The sequence below is a fragment of the Cibotium barometz genome, chromosome 51 (genome assembly GCF_041138505.1).
Source record: "Cibotium barometz isolate CiBa-2024 chromosome 51, ASM4113850v1, whole genome shotgun sequence".
NCBI classification, from domain to species: Eukaryota; Viridiplantae; Streptophyta; class Polypodiopsida; order Cyatheales; family Cibotiaceae; genus Cibotium; species Cibotium barometz.
In genome coordinates this window covers 31,790,595-31,813,899 of record NC_141096.1, presented here as the reverse complement: position 1 = coordinate 31,813,899, position 23,305 = coordinate 31,790,595, and the positions used below count along the sequence as shown (strand labels likewise).

At 40.1% G+C, this 23,305-nt stretch overlaps 2 protein-coding genes across 2 annotated transcripts; both read right to left on the bottom strand.

Moving 5' to 3' along the window:
* Positions 1 to 1,237: 1,237 nt before the first annotated feature.
* On the bottom strand, positions 1,238 to 3,120 carry LOC147609535 (large ribosomal subunit protein eL6-like). The gene is made up of 4 exons (XM_086787398.1): positions 2,805 to 3,120; positions 1,884 to 1,990; positions 1,631 to 1,809; positions 1,238 to 1,528 (listed from the first exon to the last, which is right to left on the bottom strand). The coding sequence occupies exons 1-4, from the start codon at positions 3,053 to 3,055 to the stop codon at positions 1,373 to 1,375; spliced, it is 693 nt and encodes a 230-aa protein (XP_086643524.1). The 5' UTR covers positions 3,056 to 3,120; the 3' UTR covers positions 1,238 to 1,372.
* A 7,294-nt stretch (positions 3,121 to 10,414) lies between these two features.
* Positions 10,415 to 13,581, bottom strand: LOC147609534 (uncharacterized). Its single transcript, XM_086787859.1, has 5 exons — positions 13,298 to 13,581; positions 12,669 to 12,809; positions 11,354 to 11,422; positions 11,076 to 11,260; positions 10,415 to 10,961 (listed from the first exon to the last, which is right to left on the bottom strand). The coding sequence occupies exons 1-5, from the start codon at positions 13,472 to 13,474 to the stop codon at positions 10,799 to 10,801; spliced, it is 735 nt and encodes a 244-aa protein (XP_086643985.1). The 5' UTR covers positions 13,475 to 13,581; the 3' UTR covers positions 10,415 to 10,798.
* Between the last annotated feature and the right edge of the window lie 9,724 nt (positions 13,582 to 23,305).

The window sequence follows — 23,305 nt, the reverse complement described above, 5'->3', positions numbered from 1 at the left end:
TGTATAGCACACTCTTTGCCGATGGTAAAATGGAGGTTGGGTGCTTAGATCCACACCTTGATGACTATGATAATGTAACCAAAATGGGGTGTTCGTCTAGGGTGGTTATCTCTTGAATCGGGACTCGTACTCTGATTCAGTTTCAATTTTCTTAGGACCCATCTTGGTGTAAGTGTATAGCACACTCTTGCCGATGGGGAACAGAGGTTGGGTGCTTACATCCACACCTCGATAATGATGATGATGCTGTAACTTGTGTGAGCAATGGAACTTGCTGATGAACACATGACAAAGAGAATACACAAAAGCAATGGTGAAAAAAAGTATGAAACACAAAAAAAAGTAGCAATCAATTGAAAGATGTGACGAATAAAAGCACCAGATTTAGTAATGATAATACAAATAAAGTATAACACTGCTCAACGGTCGATGCTTTTTTGAAGTCACTGAGAACTGGGCATTGCCGTGACAAACCATAGTTCTTCATGGCATGAAATACTTAATATTTTTATACCCTTTTGCATTATGTGCTTTTAAATTTGATGATCATGATCATGATCATGTGCATAAAGTAGGGGGCATGTTAACCCCATTTTGGGTTAACACACTCTCCATCATACATGTGAGTGTCATGAGTCTATGATAATGCTTGTATTAGATCGACCATAGAGTGCTCTCAAGGATTTGGTGATAGCCCTTCCCAAGGCTTATAAAACCCCTTATAATGCAAAGGGGACCGACTTTGATGCTACCTCTGATGCTCAGTAAAGCAGCAGTATATGAACGTGTAGTAGCAATCATACAATGGTCACATGCAACACAATAGCCAACAAAATTGGCATTTTAAACCAGTCAAAAACCTTGATTTACAAGGGCATGTTGCAGGGTCAGAAGATGGATTTACTATGCTAAATATTCACAGTAAGACAGCCAAGGATAGTTCCCGAGAGTTGCAAGCCACAAGGGCAGCACACAAATAAGGCCACAACTCCTTGCTGCTGCTTATGGATCTCTCTCTCTCAGGCCACAACTCAATGCTGCTGTTTATGGAACACAAACACTCTCTCTCTCTCTCTCTCTCTCTCTCTCTCTCTCTCTCTCATAGTACTTGGTGGTACCACAAAGAGACCATGATGGAACACTGATGATTCTGACACAGTAATTGGTTGTGAAGTACAGAATAGAAAACACATCCCACAGCAGAGAGACTAGACAACATTAAAGACTCGCCACAACAGACTATAATCTGATTCTAATATAGCACCAAAACACACAATGAAATGTTTTGCTCATTTTCACAACCCGAGCCTAATCAACAACATATCTGTCGCCATTGCAATATTTCACTATCCAACAAAAAAAGCCTCGTGACTTAAAATACCAACTCATGTGGCTTCACTCCTGACTTCAAGCTAAACCTAGCACTCAAGTAGGCTTTCATGTCGGGGGTGCCCTCAATAATTGGTAAGACCTGTGCATCTATAGCCTTCTGATCATCCTTTCTCTCTGCTGGCAAAGTTTTCCCCTCCTGGAAAGCAGCATTATTACATCATTAAGACCAGTCATACAGCACATATGAAATTGAGATAGACAAGTGAGAAGTTTAAGGATATAATTACTGGTTGCTCACCTCCTTTTCAGCCTCGAAGAATTCGCTTTCCCCTTTCTTCTTTTTCAAAACTTCCTTCTTAAAATAGCTGTCAGAAATCTTACTCGCATCCACAGAGCTTACATCCAGCTTGGTGGATGTTGCTATGACATAGGCTTGATTTACTCTACGTAGGGGTACACCATTCAGCTTGAATGGGCCTGCAGACAAATAGGCCACAATGAAGAAGACAAAAAAAAGACATCACATGAGTGAGGAGGCAAATGTTAAATACCTGTTACCAAAAGCAAGCCAGAATCCAGCTGCTTCAGAAACACTACACGCTTGCCCTTGAAATGTCCAGCGAGTAGGATTAGGACAGTGCCAGGGGTGATGCTTGACCTGCAATAGACAAGGCGACAAATTCACATTATCGACAATTACAGGAAGAGCATCAAAAAGGGGGGAAACAAGCCGTAGGAAGATGCTACAAGGCATTCCATGGAACACCTATCCCAATGTGCATTGATCTTATCCAAAATATGACAAGACTTTCAACTATTCACATAGGCTTTCTATTATGTCAGTATGCAAACCCACTATAAATTACCTGATGTTTTCATCATTTAACATCTACTAGTATGTTCACAGAGATGCAGCCAGGTTTGCATCCGTGGTTGGAAAACTGCTAATTTTCCCAGGCCATTGACAATATTGCAAAATTATAAAACTTTTTGCAAAATATCATAAGAGTGTGCAGTAATTCATGTAACCCTTCACATTCGTTGATTCAGAGGACTAGATTTTCAAACCTTCCTAAAAGGAGACTTTAAAAATGGTTAGAATTTCTGAAGCCTGATAAACGTTCCTGCAATTTTAATGCAGAACGAATAAAATGCCAATCTATTCATCAGAGGATTCTCATAACTGAATAATCTAAAGCCCTGTAGATAACCCATTGTTCTGTACCTAAAAATCATCCACATTTATGGCTACGCATCTGAAATAGAGTTTGGGCTTTCTAACAGCTTCATGAAAGACGGCTATGGGCCAGAGAGTTTTTCTTTGCTTCATGCTAGCGCTACCAGTGATTCCCTGACTATGTGACTGAAATACCTTGGAAAACTGGGTTAATGTCTGTTGATTGGGTCTGGCTTTGAAGCTGATCATCTCTGTGGTTTCCTGGACCTTATGCAGATGAAATGTGAGGGCTTACCTGAGCTTGGTCCTCTTGACGACGCGCTTGTTGCATAGGGGCTGGGGCGCATCGTCAGCGGGGTAGAACTTGGGGGGCTTCTGAGCGGAAGGGGGGGGTGCGACCTTCTTGTCATGGGTGGGGAAGGATCCGCCGTTCTTGGCCTTGATTGCCCACAGGCCTCGCTTGTGGTAGACGCGGGATCGCGAGAAGCACCCTACTCCTCGCACCAACTCCTTGTTGCGGGGGGCTCTCGCTGCAGACTTCGCCATGGCTGCTGCTGCAGGGAGCTCTCACAATGACCCAGAAAACAGAAAGGAGGTTTCCTTTCCTTCAAAAACCCTAAAGGATGTAATTTCTACACTTGGGCATCTTTCACACGTGACCGACGCCCATTTCCAAGGCTTGTCGTAGACCTTAGATTAGCCTAAGCCAAGTTTAATTGAAATCTTCAGCCAATGAGTGTCCCCTCATGTAAGTGTGGTACATGCTTTTTTGTCCACTATTAGACCCTTTTGCAGGCATTCGATCGAATATGTGACCTGCCTGAGGGCATAGCACTAGCAAGGTTTGAATTTAAGGGGGGCCCCCTCTCACCGAGTGAACCCCACAACCACTAGCTATGCCACCATCGAGGTCGTATGAGTCATATCTCAATTAACTAGGTCATTTAACTCAATGGTCTATGAATTGAATTGTTTTGTTGATCAAAAAGGCAATAAAAGAAAGCAATCGATAGTCATCATAAGAAAGAAATCAAAGTTAGTGCATCAGAGTTCTCTTTATCAATCTAAGTGAGAGAGATTCAATACTATATCGACTATTTTCTACTCTTAAACGTGATTTTTTTCTTTGAATTTTTGTAATTTATTACAAAGGTTTTTTTATCTAATGAGTTGTTCACGAGTGAACGGACCCGCTAGACTCTTAGAAGAATGCCTCTTATGATAAAGTACACTCTTTTTAGAGAGAACTTGCTAATTCTTAGCCTATCTAATATTGGGAATAAACACATGTGAGACAGGTGTATCTTTTTGGCAAGCATTTTTTAGCGAGTGCTTTTTGGTTTTAAGGTGAGCGGTTTCTCTCTCTCTTCCTTTCTTTCTCTCAATTTACTACAATTTCATAGCATGCTTTAAAAAAAAGATACCATACAAAGATGAAACTTCTAATATATTCCAAAGAAAACTACAAGACTTTGCATATTACAACCACCACCTACGAGATGTAGAGCACAAGTAACAATACAAGAAAGCATTTGAGACCTTATAATCTATTGGGACTCGTCTATCATCTTTCTCTCTCTCTCTCTGTCTTCTCTCAATTTACTACAATTTCACTGCTACTTTTGTACAAACACACCATAGAAAGATGAAACTTCCATTATCTTCCAAAGCAAAATTACGAGACTCTACCATATTATGACAAACACCTACGAGATGCTAAACATAAGAAACAATATATAAAAGCATGTGGGACCTTATAATACTAGTGGGCCTCAACTATCATCTTTGACTATTACAACTACCCCAAATTTGAAATAAAGGTGGCAACTTCTCCTCAAAGAGGAGCCTCGTTTACCTCTTTAATGATGCCAAAGGCTCTCCACGTCCCAATGGTTGCTGCTTTCACCTCTAGCATATTCTTATCTGCAAGGTCTACCACCTTCTCTGTTTGCGAGCTTCTTGTAGAGCTCCTGCACTTTTGACGTTGTTGTCCATGCCTCCAAAAAGGCATCCGATCTTGGCTCCTTTTCTTTGAGGTACATGAAAGATGCAAGAGCTTTGATTAAGATGCTTGCAAACATCGTATTATTAGAGGGATTGGTGGATGAAGCCATGAAAATAGAGTGTATGCCCAACCTATGCCAAATAAGGAGTGGGTGGGGTGGGATGTATCCCTCAAATAAGAGTAGTGGTTAATGACAAACTCTATTCTATTTATAGGTTCCAGAAATATAATATAAAAAATAACTTTTGAAAGCATATAAAAATATCGAATGTCTATACGGATGACTTATTAAAAGACAACAACACAGACTCTCTCTCTCTCTCTCTCTCTCTCTCTCTCTCTCTCTCTCTCTCTCTCTCTCTCTCTCTCTCTCTCTCTCTCTCCATCTTGCTCCATCTCTCTCTATTGTTAACTCAATTAACTAAAATGTCATAGCAACTTCAACTACAATGTCATAACACCAAGTTAAGTGTACAAAACTGCATCAAAATAATGTGAAAATCAACAATTTTTTGTCATTACAAGAGATGGATTATATCAAAGACGGTACGCAACTGATGATGAAAGCAACGTGGCTACATAAGGGGAGCTCTACCAAATGGTGCAAGTGGGAATAGTGACCTTGCTAGTTCGAGACGTTATGCCCATGATGAGGGCATCATGTGAGGAACCATAAGGGACGTATGAGGCATAAGAGGTCGAAATGGAACACCGGGTGGCCATGACAAAGCACTCAACCTTGTTGCGGGCTCATGGTGGGCAATGGGATGGGTGGAGGAAAGTGGTGGTGGTGGTTGTGTGGAGACGAGGTCCCCACATCCCTCTATTACTCTCATTGAGCATAATCACTGATGTTTCCCTTGAAATATCGTTGCTGCTCTAAATCATCGAGAACGTGCAAAAAAGGCCATACACAAGAACTAAAGCACACCTCGTCCCACTCCACACTGATGCAATGCCAATGTAGTCCCTTGCATGCTCTAGCAAGGGTCCCGGTTCTGGCAAAGCAATCTAAAATTGCATCCCCTTGATCAGTAAACGTCTTGAGTAACCTACCTGCCATACATGCTTCTTTCATTTACATATATATATGAACGAACAAGAATACAAAAGACAATGAATATAGAACAATTACACTACTTATGAAGTGTGCCAAAGACGAGGCTCTAGTCTTACCTTACAAAAGCCTCACTATGCTTAGCAACATATCGAAAGGGATTCCCGTCTACATCCAACATGTATGGGTGGATTCCCTCTCGGCGGTTTAGTTTCTATGAAGACATCGTCATCCACCTCAAAACCTAGGTGATCGCTACCTCACTGCCCCTCCTATCATACTTCGGTCGACTAGACGCAGTGTGATGGAGGTGTGTAAATATGATGATGACCAAACATAGACCTACATGCACACAGATTATGGAGTTCATGGTGGTTCACTTAATATATAAAATGAGTACAATCCACTCTTTCATTCACCTCTTCTCATCCATCTTCTAACATGAGATACATGTATTGTGAGAGATGCATGAACAAAGTCCTACACAATGTTAACTTGCAACTTTCTACCTCTTACACTGCAATCTCCAAGTGCTCTGTATGTAGAGTACAAACCATAGTGCCGTCGGCATGTAGAAACTCTGTTGCAAAAAGTACAAAGGTTGATTCCACAAGTACCTCCCTAAACACATTCCATCGGGGAACTACATGCTCTGACTTGGAGAGAACAAGATTTGTAGGAAAATCTGCCCACAATGATCCCATGAATCATTGCAATAGTATAAGATTCCTGGAACACCACAATATATAAGCTTTTTGCACACTATTCCGCAACAATGAATGGGTTGAGTAACTGGCCGTGGGGAGAGATCACACCTATGTTTTCTCTTTCCCAAAAGCACAAAACGGAGGTGATCAATGTTGGAGTTGAGACCCAAGTGGAGAGGGTCCACCACTTCTAAATTAAAGTCTGCATTTTGACAAGAAGAAGCAATGTTATTCCCAATGTTCAAACAATAAACTTGTGCTATAACAAAAAGATGTTGAATACACTTACTGAATCCTAAAAGGTCTATGTCGTCTTTCTTTGGACTCTTCACACCCCTATCTCTTCGCTCTCATCTTTTGGGATCATCTTCGCTCTCATCTTCTGCATGGGCCTCCCACCAATCAACACTCTCGTCATCCTCAGCATTATCAGGGGTTCTCTCCTCATCATCATCTTCCCCTTCCCACTCTAGCCGTGTCCTCTTTTTGGGCATTTTTGTCATGGCTACGGATGATGGAGACACGGTTGGCTTCTTGCCCCTGTCCTTGGGTTGTTGCTCGGTGGCCGACTTCTTTGCTCCTACATCCAATGCATATACAAACTATAAACTCCCAATACAAACTTCAGAGTTCATATGGAAATGCATGCTACCATACACAATGTTACTTATTCTGAAATTCCTAAGCTTCACTAAGAGGAAACTCTCCTTCAGGGTAGTCTAGCCACCATTGGGCAAGATGTCCATGTCTCCTTACCCCTAACTTGTCGATACAATCCTCAGGGTGCAATTATGTCTTCTCTCTCTCGAACTTCACCCATGTGTCAGCTGACAGGTACTCAGGAATACACACACAATTTCTCCACCACTTAATAAAAAACATTTGAATACTCTTTCAATACGATAGACTAGCAATAAAATGAGACACAATATCGATTATGCTACTACATACCTGTACAACAGGTGTCGTGTCATACATGGCAAGTGTGGTTGTTGGTCAGGGTCAAGGGTGACTCGCATTTGACCTTTTCACCTTAAGAATGCCTTTTCAAAGTGCATCTTCCTAAAAGCATTCAAGGCGTCCACGATACCCACCCTAGAGTTGCGTGTCATTCTTTCATGCTACCTGCTATGGCAGGTGAGTTCACCCCCAGTTTCCCATAGAGCTATAGTGTGTGTACTCTGTCAATCAGAACCAATACAAATGGTGATGTATCCATGTGAAGAATGCTCTGTCTGAAGAAGGAATCTAGATGTCTCTCATTGTGAACTCGCCTACATTAGACGAGCACCTATGCAAAGGTCATATCTCAGAGAAACACGAAAACGACATAGAAATCGAAAGGCAACCCAGCGAATAACGACACAGAAATCCAAAAACTATGGAATGGCATGATCCAATCTTGAAGTGGTTGCTATTGCCAAAAACCCAATGCACATCACTGTAGTACCTGTGCGGGGTCGTCCCCACGAAACAACGTAGTCATGAGGACGAAGATGAAGACAAAAGCAACAGAGGTCGAGAGGCCCACGATGACGAAAGTGATGGCATGCAAAATTAAATATAACATTAATTGGCATTGAATGTGCCACGTGAAAAAATTCTTGGTTGGGAGGCCTTCGAGGACGTCAATTGCATCATGCACTTTTCATCAATCTTGGGCCACGTGGAAAAAGTCTCATTCTTCGAGCCCTTTACCCGAGCCTACCCAACGTTCCCACTCTCATTCCTTTTTTTGTTGTTTCCTCGTCAGTGAGTCTTCGTCTTCGTTGAGTCCTTCACTACGCCTTCGTCAAACCCTGAATCCTTGTCATCCATTATGGAGGTAACTCTTACTCTTTTATGTGTTTCTGCCTTCCAATTTCCTCATATTTCTCTTTGTTTGGAGTTCTGCCTTGAATTATGCATATTACCCCAAAATGACCATAACAACGCGAGGAAGCATATTCTTTCCATTAAGATAAACTCCCGTCACATTGTTGTGGTCATTTTTTAAGAGAGAATGTCTACTACGCTCAGCTTTTTGTCACGTTCTTGTTTGCTTAAGCTTCGAGTAGTTGTTTACTACTCTTCCTATAAGGATGCCACCGTCGCGCTTTGGTGGTCGTTCTAAGGTGTAGTGTCGGTATATCTCGCATTTTGCCATCGTTGAGGGTTATTTACTTAGTTGAAGAAACGACCATAACAATGTGATGAGAGCTATTTCTTCACGTACGACACGCTCCCTTCGTGTTGTTATGGTCGTTTCTGTTCTGTCACCATTTGCCGATAAATTCTTCACATTGTTCAACTTTGGTGCTCCTTGACGGCTTGTTTGCTATGATGTTGGTTTTTGGGCGAATATAGGCTAGCCCTAGCAATTTTGTAGTTGTGGAGGAGGAAGATGAAACTGTTGCTGAGACACCTGAAGTCAGGCTGTTTGACTTTATCTACAAAGTCAAACAGCACCATCGCCAACCAAGAGATTTTAAAAATGGTCAACGCTGAGTTTGTTCTTGCAGACGTGTTGAGGTCCCTTGATTCCCACTTGCTACTCAGCACCTTGAGTTCATAAATGTTACTTCTGCTCTAGTCAAGTGGAGTTTGAAGGTGTTCTGTTCGTTCATTCCCTTGACCTAAAGAGGACCAAGGAAATCGTACAAAAGGGTAGATGCCTTCTTAGCAGGTTGCCACATCCAGTGCTCTTCGTGAGGAGCCAAAATGCCCACTCCACAAAAGAAAATGTAGCTTTGTTTGCTTTCATGAGGGATTCATCATCTACCTTCATCTGCAATTGAATGAGCACTCTGAGGATTCGCCTGGACCTCAAGGTGAGGGTGGTCTTCTCCAAGATGGAGCTTAGGAACCTCTGGAAATAGAGAATAATTGATTGGGAGGAGGAGAGGAGGGAGGCCCATAATGTGGACATCGAGACTCCTCGTTGTGACACCACCATTCCTGTGTGTGTCAAGTAGGACACACGCCAGCATACAGATGAGGATGTTGGGAATGTGCCCTTCTCAATTTTAACCTCATTTCCGATTGAGGGTAGGCATTATGTCCTCTTGACAAACATACAGACTCTATTCAATTTGCGGTAGGATTGTTGCCTTGCCATCATTGCTCAGCATCTCGACGACGAAGATGAAGGGTTTTTCAGATGACAGATACCTCGAAATAGATAGAAAACCTAAGGAAAGGCAGTTCTTGTCTGTGGGTGGCAGATACCCTTTGTCCAATGTTTCAAGATGCGGCTGCTTTTATTTTACGAGTCCACTTTGCCCTCCGAAGAGACAAGTTTAGGGCTTTCCAGGAGAGGCTAAACATTTCCCGTATGGGAATGGATGCTGCAACGTTGAGTTGCGCGGTTGACAGCACAAGTGTCAATCTATGGAAACCAAACATTGTTGTTGTGGTGACGAAAATCAGAAGGTACACATTGCTAGTAGCTCTATTGATTTATAGCGATTCAGTTTGGCAAGTTTTAATCATTTCTAAAATTTTGTCTTGGAGTTGTATGTGGAGTCGGATCCATTTATCCTTCATGCCTCTGGAGCTCGTCATGCGGCAGGACTGGAAAAGGACTCCTCGCTAGGCAATTACCTGAAGTCCCTTAGATATCCCGAGGTACTGGTCTACCATTCAAGGTTCTCGAAGGAGAACGTTACTTTTGTGCTTAATATATTGAAGGTTCTTTCAAGGTACCTAGGGGGATATCCAATAAGGTGGAAGACTATAGCATGTTCCAAGTTGGTGTTTAGGGCTGAAAGAAGACTCCTTGAGCTTCCACATGTCACACGCACAGAGTGTTGATGCTAGAAAATCACCTATTAAGAGTACCACTAGTTCTACTACTCATTTAAGAGTACCACTAGTTCTACTACTCATTTAAGAGAACACATGAAATAGGAAGAGAGTGGTGAAAAGGCTGACCTCTTGAATTGAGAGAGAGAGAGGGGATAGATACGTAGACTAACAACATTAGCTGAAATACTGATAATTGCATGGCACCTTCAAGACAAAAACCTTCAAACAGTGCAGGGTAGTATGCAGTACACCATTATGCCAAAAGAATGAATGCTCACTGCAGGACTGAAGACAATGTGCATAGTCCATGCTGAAAAGAAGGTACATCTTCTTAGTATATAACAGACACATTTAAGCAAGGAAGCACATTTTTGCCAATTGACTCAGGATCATGCATGTTTGTAAAAATACAGTAAAGCTGTGTAATACATCTTGTCTTAATTGTTTTCTCAAAAAATGCCAGAATAGAATGGAGGTGAGAATGACATTTTTGGTTGACAGAGAGACTCAAAACTGCAACATCTAAACTAAGTAGTTAATTGGGGTTTTGAATACATGCCGCTTGACATGTGAGCCAGCATAATAATTTCTGTCTTCACAGTGTGTCCTCCTATGTCTGCAGTACTTGCAAAAGTTAAACTTTCATCCAACTAGCTTCGTGAAGGCACTTCTTGCACTCAAAACAGTGTCCTTCTCAACAAGTCGTCACCTCTGCATCTTCATTTCATACACATTTAAGATGCTTGCATTGCGTCTTTATGATACTTATCCAACTCGGCATCTAGTTCACTAGCAAGTTCTTGTTTTCTTTGCTCAGAGAAGGGTAATCTTCGACCACGGCCTCTGCCACGACCTTGAAAACGCCTGAATCCAATCCCCCGACCTCGGCGAGCTCCACTGTTCAAAAGCGCTTGTCAAAGATGAGTCATTAAATGCACATTAAATTACTGCAGAACGAAAATAGAGAGACCAGAATGTGTGGAATATAACCCTGCCACATCAGGACTCTACCTCATTGATGCAGAGGGCACTCCCCTGCCAAACACTGCCCTATTCATTACTCGAGGGACTGGAGGAAGTAGATTTCTACCAATGAGCTCTATCTTTAGAGGCTTTCCATCAAGTAAAACATTGTTGTAACGCTTCATGGCAGCAACAGCATCCAGCCTCCTTGTGAACACTACATTAGCAGTCCCCTACAGAAAACCAAGACTTTACTCAAATACAAACTACCACAAGCGACTTCAATATTCGGAAAACTGTTGAGTAACCCAAAATAGAAAACATACAATAGAGCGGCCACTCCTGTCATAGTGAATGCCGCAGTGCTTCAAATTGCCCATTTCTGCAAAAAGCTCCTGCATCCAAGCAGAAAAGATGACTCATGATAGGTTATATGCCAGCAAAATATCCACATGCATCAACTGTTTTATCCCCACAGTAATTTCAAGGAACTCTAATGGACAGGAGAGGGATGAAGGCAGATTAAAGCTAACTAGAACTTAAAAGGCCTCGATGAAATGGAAAAACAGTTTGTGAGGGTATATCTAGACCAAAGAGCAAATAACATTTATACCCATATTGGAAAGGAGCTTTACACGACAGCCATGATGAAAAGTACACAACAATAATTGGTGGTGATCTCCCAACAACATGCTGATGAAAGGGTAGACAACAATCCTTGGCAGTGCTCTCCCGATGATATGCTGATAAAACCCCAACTAGTTTGCTACCAGAATGGTCATTGATGGACAACAAATTAGGTAGAATAGATATAGATTAAGGGATCCAAATTGTGTGCCCTCCAATTCTTGGCGGTGTTCTCCCAATGACATGCTGATGGACAACAAAATAGATCAAATAGATAAAATTAAGGGATCCAAACTGTGTACCCTCCAATTCTTGCCAAAGCACTAGAGTTCTAATTCAAGCCAGATGCAATTTTGTTGTGTTAGATGGAAAAGGGAAAGACCTGACTGTAGTCAAAAACGCTAACCATAATACATACACTCTAGGTACGGTTGAAGTCTACAGTAACCCTGCAATCTCCATCCCTTCCTATGCATGATGGATTGGCAATCTACCATCTCCCTTATCTAATTTCCTAGGACCTATGAGACCCCCCTCAATCATACTTTCCAAGTGTTTCAGAGTACAAAATATTTCAAAAAGATCTGGGGCAGGTTTCATGTTTTAATGAAACGTTTCATAGAGGTTTAATACAAAGGATCAAATTCAATATTTTAACAAGTGTATCAACAAAGGATCGCAAAAAGCAAGCAGCTACTTCAAGGAAAATGGAAAATTGACTCCAAACACAAGTATTATGAAGTGTAAACTCAAATAAAAGCAGAATTTTCACAATTCACGAATCAAGAAGCCAGACAAAAGTGACACCAGCAAACACCAAATGTCACAAGTCATGACTCATGATGATGGATGACTGAAGACTAAATATAAGAGATGAAATATGGCGACTTGACCCTGGGCAAGTTTCAAGAAATGGGTCGATTTGACCTTGGCAAGCTGGAGCTGATGTAATGAAATCTCCTGTTAACCAATGCTTTCAAATTTGACGATTGCAATACAGATTGGAAGGCTTACCTTGATGTCCTCATTGGAAACTCCGTAATCTAGGTTGGATATAAAGAGCTTGGTACTTGTCTCGATTCCAAGTGCACTTCCCACAGCATCTCCGAACAAGTCTCGTCTCCATCCAGCAGCAGGGAGTCTGCTGATAAAAGACTGCTTTCCAAACATTGCACAGAGGCCATCACAGGCAGCATGTCAGCAAACACAAACCTCGCCCGGAGATTAATCTTGATGCTGCTTAAAAAACACTGCAACTAGGGTTTGCTTCTGCTTTAAAATGCTAAATTTAGCCAGCCTTTCAGAAACTCAGGCTAGGCCTTTCTTCTGAGTTCAGCTAGGTTTTCTCTCTGCTTTAACAGAATGGATAGGCCTCTTCGTAAAACGGCTACGATTAGCTCCTGCTTCTGCACATTGCAACTAGGATTTCCCTCTGCATAAACAGAGCGACTAGGTTTCGTTCTGCTTGAAAACGCAGCGGCTAGGGCTTCCTTCCTCTTGAAAGCAGAGCAGCTAGGGATCCCCTCCGCTTGAAAAAAATGCAGCTAGGTTTTCCTTGATTTAAAAACACCCGCTAGGGTTTACTTTCTCGGGGAGACGGAAATTGCCCTGTAAACAACAAAATCCAGGTGATTTGTGCTTGCCTTGGCTGCTTGGGATGCCGATTGACGCCTTACGCGAAGAAAACTCCCTGTTCTGGCTCCCCTGTTGCCGGAGAAAGCACCGCCTCTTCTGCCTCTGCCTCTGCCTCGCCAGCCCCCTCTTTTCTGCTTGTTGATCTCGATGATTTGGTCTAGCGCCATGTCGAGATTGTTGCTCATGGTCTTGGAAGTACAAAACCTAACAGCGAAGCTTGTGCAGAGGGGAAGAAACAGCTAAGGGCGCAGTCGCAGACGAAACCCTAGAAATTATAAAGGGTATTTCCGGGCAAACATCGATCCTAAAATAGAAGGGCACCAGATTGCATTTGAGCGGGAGATTTGAAACGAGGGCGCCCAACAAAACCTTTGGGCGGTACATAACTCAACTAAAAGACTAATACATGGGCATTGGGTACTGAATATTGAATTGAAATGCTAGTCTCACTGAGTGGGGTGAATCCAAACCCTCCCTCATATATCAAAGAGGTGTGGGAGCTACCGTTGGGCTAAGGGTGTTTACAGACTACGGGCCTGCCCAGAAAAAGGTTGAGAGCTATAGGCAGGCACCTTTTTGATAAACAATTGCTGGGCGACAATACCCTTCTCACAGATCACGGGCATGACCACCCACAGAAAAGGCATCCTACAACTGAGAGCTGTGGGCAGGCTATTCCACTTGGAACGGTGGTTGTTGGGCTCCAGTCAGCAAACAAATTAGCGTTGAGGGTGCATGGGCGTGGTCACAATCTGTAAAGAAATGTCAGACGAGCGGGTGATTGTGGTGGTCTGATTGGTTGGGCAAAACTTTTTCGTGGGCTTCCACTCGAGTCTATAAACACCCTAAAGCCCTACTGTTTTTTAGTACTAAGACAGTCGGAAAAAAAAAGACAACCCATTAAGAGTTATGGTCCATACGATTATTTTAATCGTTAAAACCGTTAATCAAGTGGTCCAAAATTCGAAAGCCTGTAGCACAATTTATCATGCAAGCCATCCAAACAAAAGCAAATTCTAACAACATATCAGCCCTAAACGCCAACTCACAGGGCAAAAAAAAGCATCAAGAACTTCTAAAATTTGAGAAAATCTCTCTCTCTCTCTCTCTCTCTCTCTCTCTCTCTCTCTCTGTGGTAGCAATGTTAAGAAACTCTTTAGCTTTTTTTTGGTGCACGCAAAGGAGATAGACTCTTTTTGGAACAAAGCTAAAGAGTTATAAGGCTATCGTGAGCAAGGGGGAGCTTGTTTGAGAGTCATGGCACCCATAGGCTGTAGAGGCTCATTTATGGAAGGTTAGTTTGCAACCATGGACAGAGATCGGCCAAACTGAGAGATGTGCTAACCACCATGGCCAACACAAAAGAAGAGCTACTCAAAAAAAGTGAAAAAATACAAAACGATAGGAATATGGATTTTTGCAGCATAATCATGTTAATTGCATTCTGGTTGTTCAACGTTTCACTTGGGAGCTATGGTTTTAGGAATGCAAAGGAGCCATTGGTGTAGCCCTTTGCAAATGGATGCCATGCCAATGTATTGGTTGTGTTTGTAAGTGGGTTTATTTTTTTATATTGAGTGAAGAGATGAGGAATGTGAAGGAGCCATTAGTGCACCCTTTTGCAAATGGATGTCGTGGTGCTAATGTATTGGTAGTGTTTGTAAGTGAGTTTATTTGTTTATTGAGTAAAGAGTTGAGTTGTTAAGAGGATCTTTTCTCTGAGAAATTACCTAAGCTTTCTCACTTAAATAATAACATGAAAATTACATAATCAAAATTATCACTTCACCAAAGCTTAGCATAAAGAAGAAAAATACTCAACATCACTTAGAACAAACTCATTGGGTAAAATCTCCTCCCCGACATGTAAGGTTCTCCTCCCACATGCGGTATTTAAATCATATTCATATTTTTACCCCATAAATACTACCTATTCCACTTTTGGGCTTTTGCTTTACATCAAGTAACTTTTCTAGAGTTCTAAGGTTTACATATGATAAAACCATGGCCCAACAACATATACAAATAGATGAATGCTTACAAATTCACTTGTGCTCGTACACACATTAGACTATCTTGTGCACATATGTATGTAAAAACTCTAGCTACAAAATAATCAATGTCATAATTAGCACATGATCTTCTTCTTCACACCACCAGTCATCCACCATCCATATGACACCTCACTCGATACCCTCGCATAGTGTGACACCTCAATTGGTACCCTCGTACATCATACCACCTATACTCATAGACATGATCCACGTTAGTTAAATAATTAATTGAAGTCATACATTTATTTCTTCCTCTAGTCTAGCTCCCCAACATGGCAATGAGTTAATTGTGCACAGTAACCACAAGCTCCTTCTTAAGCTTGACAACTAAAGCAGAGTTTGTAGGATTCATCAATAAAAGCTAGGTTTTATCCCTCTATCTTATGCACACAAAAATCAATGATTTTTACAAATGAGTATTCGTCAAAGAATGGAAAAGCCTAACTTGTTTTCTATTACTCCTTGGTTGAAGAGGATAATGATGGCATGGTTGAGCTCCTCCATTGTCTCCTCAAAGGGAAGTTATGACAAATATGAAAATATGCATATGCCTTAATGAGAGCACTAACTCAAGAATCAATGACATTTAAAAAATGAATCTAAAACATATTCAACATCCATAAAAATAAACTATTGGAACAAATACATAAAATGCCACCATTGGATCACAAGGTTGTTTACCCCAACAAGGTGGAATCATAAAATCCACCCACTCCCATAATGTCCTACAAAGAGAGGGACCCAAACAAAGAAAAATAGCATAGCTTTAGTAAAGGCAACAAACAAGAGAAGATTTATCTATTTGTACATAAATAAGAGGTCAAGGTTTGAAATAGAGGGATGAAGGAGAGCTTCATTAAACTATACCATTAGAAATTTATCATCTTACCACACTATGAATTTGTTCCCTATTAACATGGAGTGCTCTACCAGTGCATTTACAATCAATAATTACATTGGAAATCATTCAACTATACCATTAGAAATTTATCATCTTACCACACTATGAATTTGTTCCCTATTAACATGGAGTGCTCTACCAATGCATTTACAATCAATAATTACATTGGAAATTCATCATCTTACCACACTATGAATTTGTTCCCTATTAACATGGAGTGCTCTACCAGTGCATTTACAACCAATAATTACATTGGAAATTCATCATCTTACCACACTATGAATTTGTTTCCTATTAACATGGAGTGCTCTTCCAATGCATTTACAATCAATAATTATATTGGAAATTCATCATCTGACCACACTATGAATTTGTTCCCTAATAACATGGAGTGCTCTACTAGTGCAATCAATAATTAGATTATAAATTCATCATCTTACCACACTATGAATTTTCTCCCTATTAACATGGAGTGCTCTACCAATGCATTTACATTAGAAATTCATCATCTTACCATGCTATGAATTTGTTCCCTATTAACATGGATTGCTCTGCTAGTAATTACATATCACAGTGCTTGACAACTTGATTCCACCAAAGACATCTTCATCACGTTGCCATAAATTATTAAAGCATATTTGTAATGTTATAAGTGTTTAAAGGATATCTACACATCTTAATAGAAATAGCTTATACCAATGTGAAAATTCAATATGAATAATCACATATCATAGTGTCCAGCTTAATTCTGCCAAAGATGTCTTCATCATGCTACCATCACATATAAAATCATCTTTACAAAGTTTTAAGCATCTAAAGGATATCTACATATCTTGGATATCAACAAGTTTGTACCATGAAAAGATCAACAAATAAGGCCAAGTACATGTAAAAATCTAGAACTAGCAAAAGAGGCATAACCAATAAAGATGCATTTCTATGTCTTTGGATTCAACTTGGTTCACTTCATCAGGAACATGTACATATATAATATATCTAAACATTTCCAAGTGAGACACATATGGTTTTATGCCTATAAACTTTTGTTCAAGCATCTTGCCCCATCATAAGTCGGCTGCAGTGGTGGGGATTCTGTTTATAATGTAAATATCAATTGATGTTACTTTGCGTAAAAATAATATGGCATATTCTTTTTTGACATGAAGGCATGTTTTTCCTTTTTTCACCACCATTCTTTTGTGGAGTGTACCTGCATGTGAATTGCCTCTTGATTCCCTGCTTTCTCAAGAAATCACTGAACTCGTTGGAGAAATATTCTCCCCCACCACCATTCAATCTTAGACATTTGATCTGCATACCTTTTTCCTTCTTAACCGAGGCTTTAAATCTCTAAAAGTGAGCAAACACCTCACTTTTCTCCTTTACAATGTAAACCCACACTTTCCTACTATGATCATCAATGAACGTAACATAGTGCCTACAACATGAAACTGTTGCAGTCTTGGTCGATCTCCATACATTATAATGTATAACATTAATGAATGTAACATAGTGTCTAACAATTGTTGTACTATGTCTTTTAAATTTTAAAACTTGGCGGAGATTTGAATTACTAGAAATATCTCAAAGAGATAAGAAGAATACAAAAAAATTTGACCGTGTAGTGTCCATTACAAAACACAAAATCCAATCCGGACTAAGGAATATAGACCGAAAATCTAGAGATGGGAGATTGTAGGCTGTAATCTTTTTGTTCCAGACTCCGGAATTCAACATTGGATCTCTAGATTTCGGCTCCGGAACTCGGATTACCTAGATTCAATTGTTCACGTTAACGATTGCAACTCCAAATTCTCCAGATCTCTAGATTTCGATGCTCTCCATAATTCTTGCCTATAGTCTCCAGTCTCTAGATTTCCAGTTCCCAAGCCCGGATGAAAATTTGGGCTACAATTGTTGCAGTCTTTGTCGGTCTCCATACATTAAAATACAATGGCCTTCGTTGACATGTTTTTCATGTAGGAAAGCATGCTTTTCTGCTTACTGCTTACCAAGCTAACATTCTTCACATGTAGGAAAGCATGTTTTCTGCTTATTGCTTACCAAGCTAACATGCTTCACATACTTTGTGTATACATCAACCTTAAACTTCAACAAACCTATAATAGAATTTTGGGCTCGTTTAGACTTCAGCCGCTGTATATTCATATGACCAATGCACTTGTGTCATATATTTATATCTACATTGACACACATGTTCCATGTGTAAACATGGATACCTTCACCTCAAGCATGTTAATATCCAAAGTAAATATCCGACCATTTATATTACCATTTGTAACCAAGCAACACCGAATTTTAAGTTTTGAAGTCACTTCCCATAAAGCACCCTTGAGGATTGAATCTCACTTGTATACCCAACTCAACCATGTGTCTAATAGAAACGAAGTTTTTCATAATTTTAGAAACATGAACTACATCTACCATGTACTTCATTTTGCCATCCTATTTAGATAATGGCACTTTACTAACATGCATAATGGGGTATGCAATATCATCGCCTAATGGGGTATGCAATATCATCGCCTGTTTTCACATACCCTGAATTTTTCATTTTCTACATATCTCTAAACCACACACTCACCACCATGACTGCTCGTGTGGTTAGAGGCACTAGAATCCACATACCAAATATCTCCCAATACTGAAACATCTCCTGTCGTGCATGGAATTTAGCATGTGCTACATCACAAATAGTTGCTCACTTCGCCCTGTTTACTTGATGATGTATAGTTGCCTTACTATAAATTTCCACTTTTAATATCATTCTAGTTTTTATATCAGTTCTTTGCAATGTGCCCTTATTTGCCATAGTAATAGCACTCCCTGCTATTTACATTTTGATTTCTTTTCCAAAACCACCTTGACCTCTCTAGCTTCCCTTGACCTTTAGAGTGGCCTCATCCACTGGTATGAAACTCATTGCTTTTTGTTGTTGTTGCCTTTGGTTTTGATTTCCAAATCAAACACCACCACATCCTCTAGATAATGATCTACCTGCACATGTACCTGTACCTGAGTAGAAGGCCTACTCATGTGAATTTCCAAAGGATGAACCTCCCCCAAGATTCATCTCATCATCACACGAACGAAGAGAGTAATCAGTTTTTTAAAATTATAAAAGTTGTCTCAAACTCCAATGGAGGTCTAAAGCTGAATGTATTTCTTGCCAAGACTATTCACGTCACCGTGACACCATATCTGACACTTCTGCTTACTCAAACAGTCATAGAAAAAGTGATTATAATCCTTGTATATATATCCACCAAAACCTGTAACTCTTACAACATGTGCACAAACTGTCTGTGCACCAAATTCACACTACTACTCTATAGAAAACACACTTGTAACTCTTAGAACATGTGCACCAAATTAACACTATTGCTCTATAGAAAATATAATTCATACAAAAATAATCCCAAAACAACACTTTCCCACAGAGCCTGCAAAAATCTTGCAATGTCCAAACGAGGCCCAAAATGTGTCTAAAATTGCCTCAATACCTAAAGGTGTTGCTAATCCAAAATCAAAGAGGAAAAGAGATGGAATTGCCCTTACCCATGTACTGGTTCCTTGCTTCTCTTGAGCTCTTCAAATGAACCAGCACTTTGATACCATGGGAAGTATCCAGGGGAGAAGATGAGCCTTTAGCAAACACACATACACAAGAGTAGATGGATAGCTGAATTTTCTTATATGCTTTTCTCTTCTCTACAACCATAACATAAAGACTTAAGAGAACATACAATAAGGGAAAGTACTCTCCTTCTATAACATAAATAGATAAGAGTACATATATTAAGGGAAAGTGCTCTCCTACTAATAAGAGTACATACAATAAGGGAAAGTATTCTCCTACTATATCATACAAAGGTCAATCCATAGTGTGAACACGACTATATGAGCTCGTGTTATAACTATGCCATAACTCTAGTATACCAAAGTGTCTATTACACATCTTGTAAACCAATGGCACCATATCAACCATAATCTCACCAATAGCATAAGTGTAAAAGCTATCACCTAGACGGGTCATATATGTTTGCAACCCTAGTTGAGCTCGATATCTCAATAACTTAGAGCCACCTCTCGGAGTGACAATGAGCATAAGACAATGGGGCTTTCAACACATGAAGGTGAAACTCAACCATCAGCTTGGTAGTTCAGTGAATCCCTAATGACGCTTACACAATAAGGCTAAACACCCTTACACTCATTGCTGGACATTTTAATTTCATATCCTTTTGTTTAGGAGTAGATTTAGGCTTAGTTTCCTCTTGATTTGGCTTAGAGAAGGTTAATTTTATGTGTTTTCTTAGTAATTTCATATTCTTTTGTTTAGGAGTAGATTTAGGCTCAGTTTCCTCTTGATTTGGCATAGAGTAGGAATTAGTAATTTGTTAAAATAGATAATAGGTTTGATTTGTGTTTAATTAATTTAGGAAACTAATTTTCTTGGTTAGCATAGGCTTTAGATTGGTTTTTTGTCTTAATTTTCTTGCTTTATTTAGTTAGAAATCTATTTTTTGTATTAGATTAATGTGTGTTTTACTTCATGATAGTTCACTTCTTTTCAGCACCAAAAAACACCCAAAAAAACTGGTAGATTAGTTAAGTTTTTCTTTGATTCAATATTTTAATTAGGCTCTAATCATCATTCAATTTCTCTTACAACCCAAAATTCTGAAAAAACCAAGCAAGAAACCTTAAATTTACTGACGAAAAAGTATAGACATGAAAACCTAGGTTAATTCACGTGTAAATTAAATCAATTATGCACCACATTAGTAGCTCGTTATGCACGGCATTAGTAGGTCATGATAATTATAGTTAATGCACCGCATTAGTAGGTCATGATAATTATAGTTAATGCATTAGATTAGTAGGTCATGATGAATTATAGTTAATACATCACTTTTAACTTTAATTACCAAATTATAGTTAAGGCACATTTTAATTTCATATTCTTTTGTTTAGGAATAGATTTAGGCTTAGTTTCCTCTTGATTTGGCTTAGAGAAGGTTAAATTTATGTGTTTTCTTAATTGAGACTCTCAGTTAGTAATTTCATATTCTTTTGTTTAGGAGTAGATTTAGGCTTAGTTTCCTTAGAGAGAACCATCATGAAGGACTATCTCTTATTGCCTCCATATAGGCATAGAGAGCTATCCCTTCACCCCTCCATCGACAACAAGGAGCATTCTGGTGTGACAACGGAGTGAGGACTTTCATGTATGCTATTGAATCTTACATGTTTCATGGATGCTTGCTACATAGGATTGGTTGTAGTTTGTCTTCCTGTATTAGCTTCCCCTTTCATCCCTTGTCTTTTGTGAGAGAGAGAACCATTACAAAGGACCATCTCTTGTTCCTCCATCTGTTGTTGCCTCCATCTTACATGTTTGATGGATGCTTGCTACATAGGATTAGTTGTAGGTTGTCTTCTTGTATTAGCTCCCCCTTTCATCCCTTGTCTTTTGTGAGAGAGAACCATTACAAAGGACCATCTCTTGTTGCCTCCATCTAGGCATAGAGAGCTCTCCCTTCACCCTATCGGCATTTTAGTGTGATAATGGAGTGAGGACTTTTATGTATGCTATTGAATCTTGCATGTTTGTTACATAGGATTGGTTGTCTTCTTGCATTAGCTTCCCCTTCATCCCCCATCTTTTGTGAGAGAGAACCATCTCTTACCTCCATCTAGGCATAGAGAGCTCTCCCTTCACCCCTCAACAAGGAGCATTTTGGTGTGACAAAATGAAGTGATGATGTTGATAGGATTTTTTGTGGACCAAAGAACATGCACAATGGAGGTGCCTACCCAAACCCCACAAAAATAATAAGGCAAATAGAGTACGTATGAAGACATTAGGAAAAGGGATGTTGCATGTTCACCAACCTCAAGTAAACAACTGTTAACTACTGTAGTGAAGTGAAGCTAGAACTTATGCATGTGCATATAGCGGTGTGGTTGACAAAGACGAGCAATAGCTACGAGGTGCAACATAGTGGGTGACATTTGGGCCAATTGAAGAATTGGAAAACAATTGGAAGATACTGGTGAAGAAGGGAGAACCTTGAGAAGGGGAGGAGACCTAAGGTTTTTTTTTGGAAAGCATTTGTTGTTTCTTTCTGGTTCGTGTGGTTCGACGCGGGATTGATTTGAGGAGATTTGGGTTGGTTCAGAGCAGAGAGTGCATAGATGTGACAGAGGATCTTGTAAAAGGATTTGTGCCCTAGGATTCCTTGCTGCAGCTCTGTTGGAACTTGAACCTATCCAAAGATTGCTCAATTCATTCTCTGTTGTGCTTGGTCATGGCCTGTAAGTGTGGTTGCAGAGCCTTCTTGCATTTGGTTTTGTAAGATTGCAGAGATGAGACAATCTTGTTGTGGATCCCCCCTTACTCTTGTTGCTTCTCTTATTGTTAATATCTCTATGTCTCAGGGATGTTGAGACCCTGAACTTTCTTTGTCTATATGATGAAATCTGAGAGGTTGGTCTGTGTTAGTTGTGAGTGGATATAGAGACTTTTATTTTGATGTATTGTTGTGATATGGTGTTGTTTTGTATGAGTTGATGGAAATGAACCACTAGGGTGTTTGATAGCTGGATGTTGATTCTGAGTTAGTTCTCACTTAGTCAAAAATTGTTGGGAGGTACAAGGTCAAATGTATGTCAGCTGGCCATCGGAATGATCAGCAGGTGGTATAGGGATGTTGTTCTAACTAGTATTAGTTGAGGGGAAGTGATTCTATGCCCCAGCTAACTGTTTTAGATTTGTATGAGGGCCATTGTTAAAAATATTGGGTGTTTTACAGGGTTTTTGTGGTAACAATCTGACATTGGTGGTCAACTAATAGTTTCTACAAATTGGTTGAGTTTAAGTGTTTTGAGGTCCCTGTGGTGTTAGCTGACTCAAAGGAGAGATTTTATGTGTTAGCCGGGTTAGTTAGGCTAGTTGGGTGGAAATAGTCCTTTCGTAGGTAGTTGTGGGCTTGTAGTAGCCAGCAAAGAGCTTGGGAGGTGGTATCTTGTTAAGA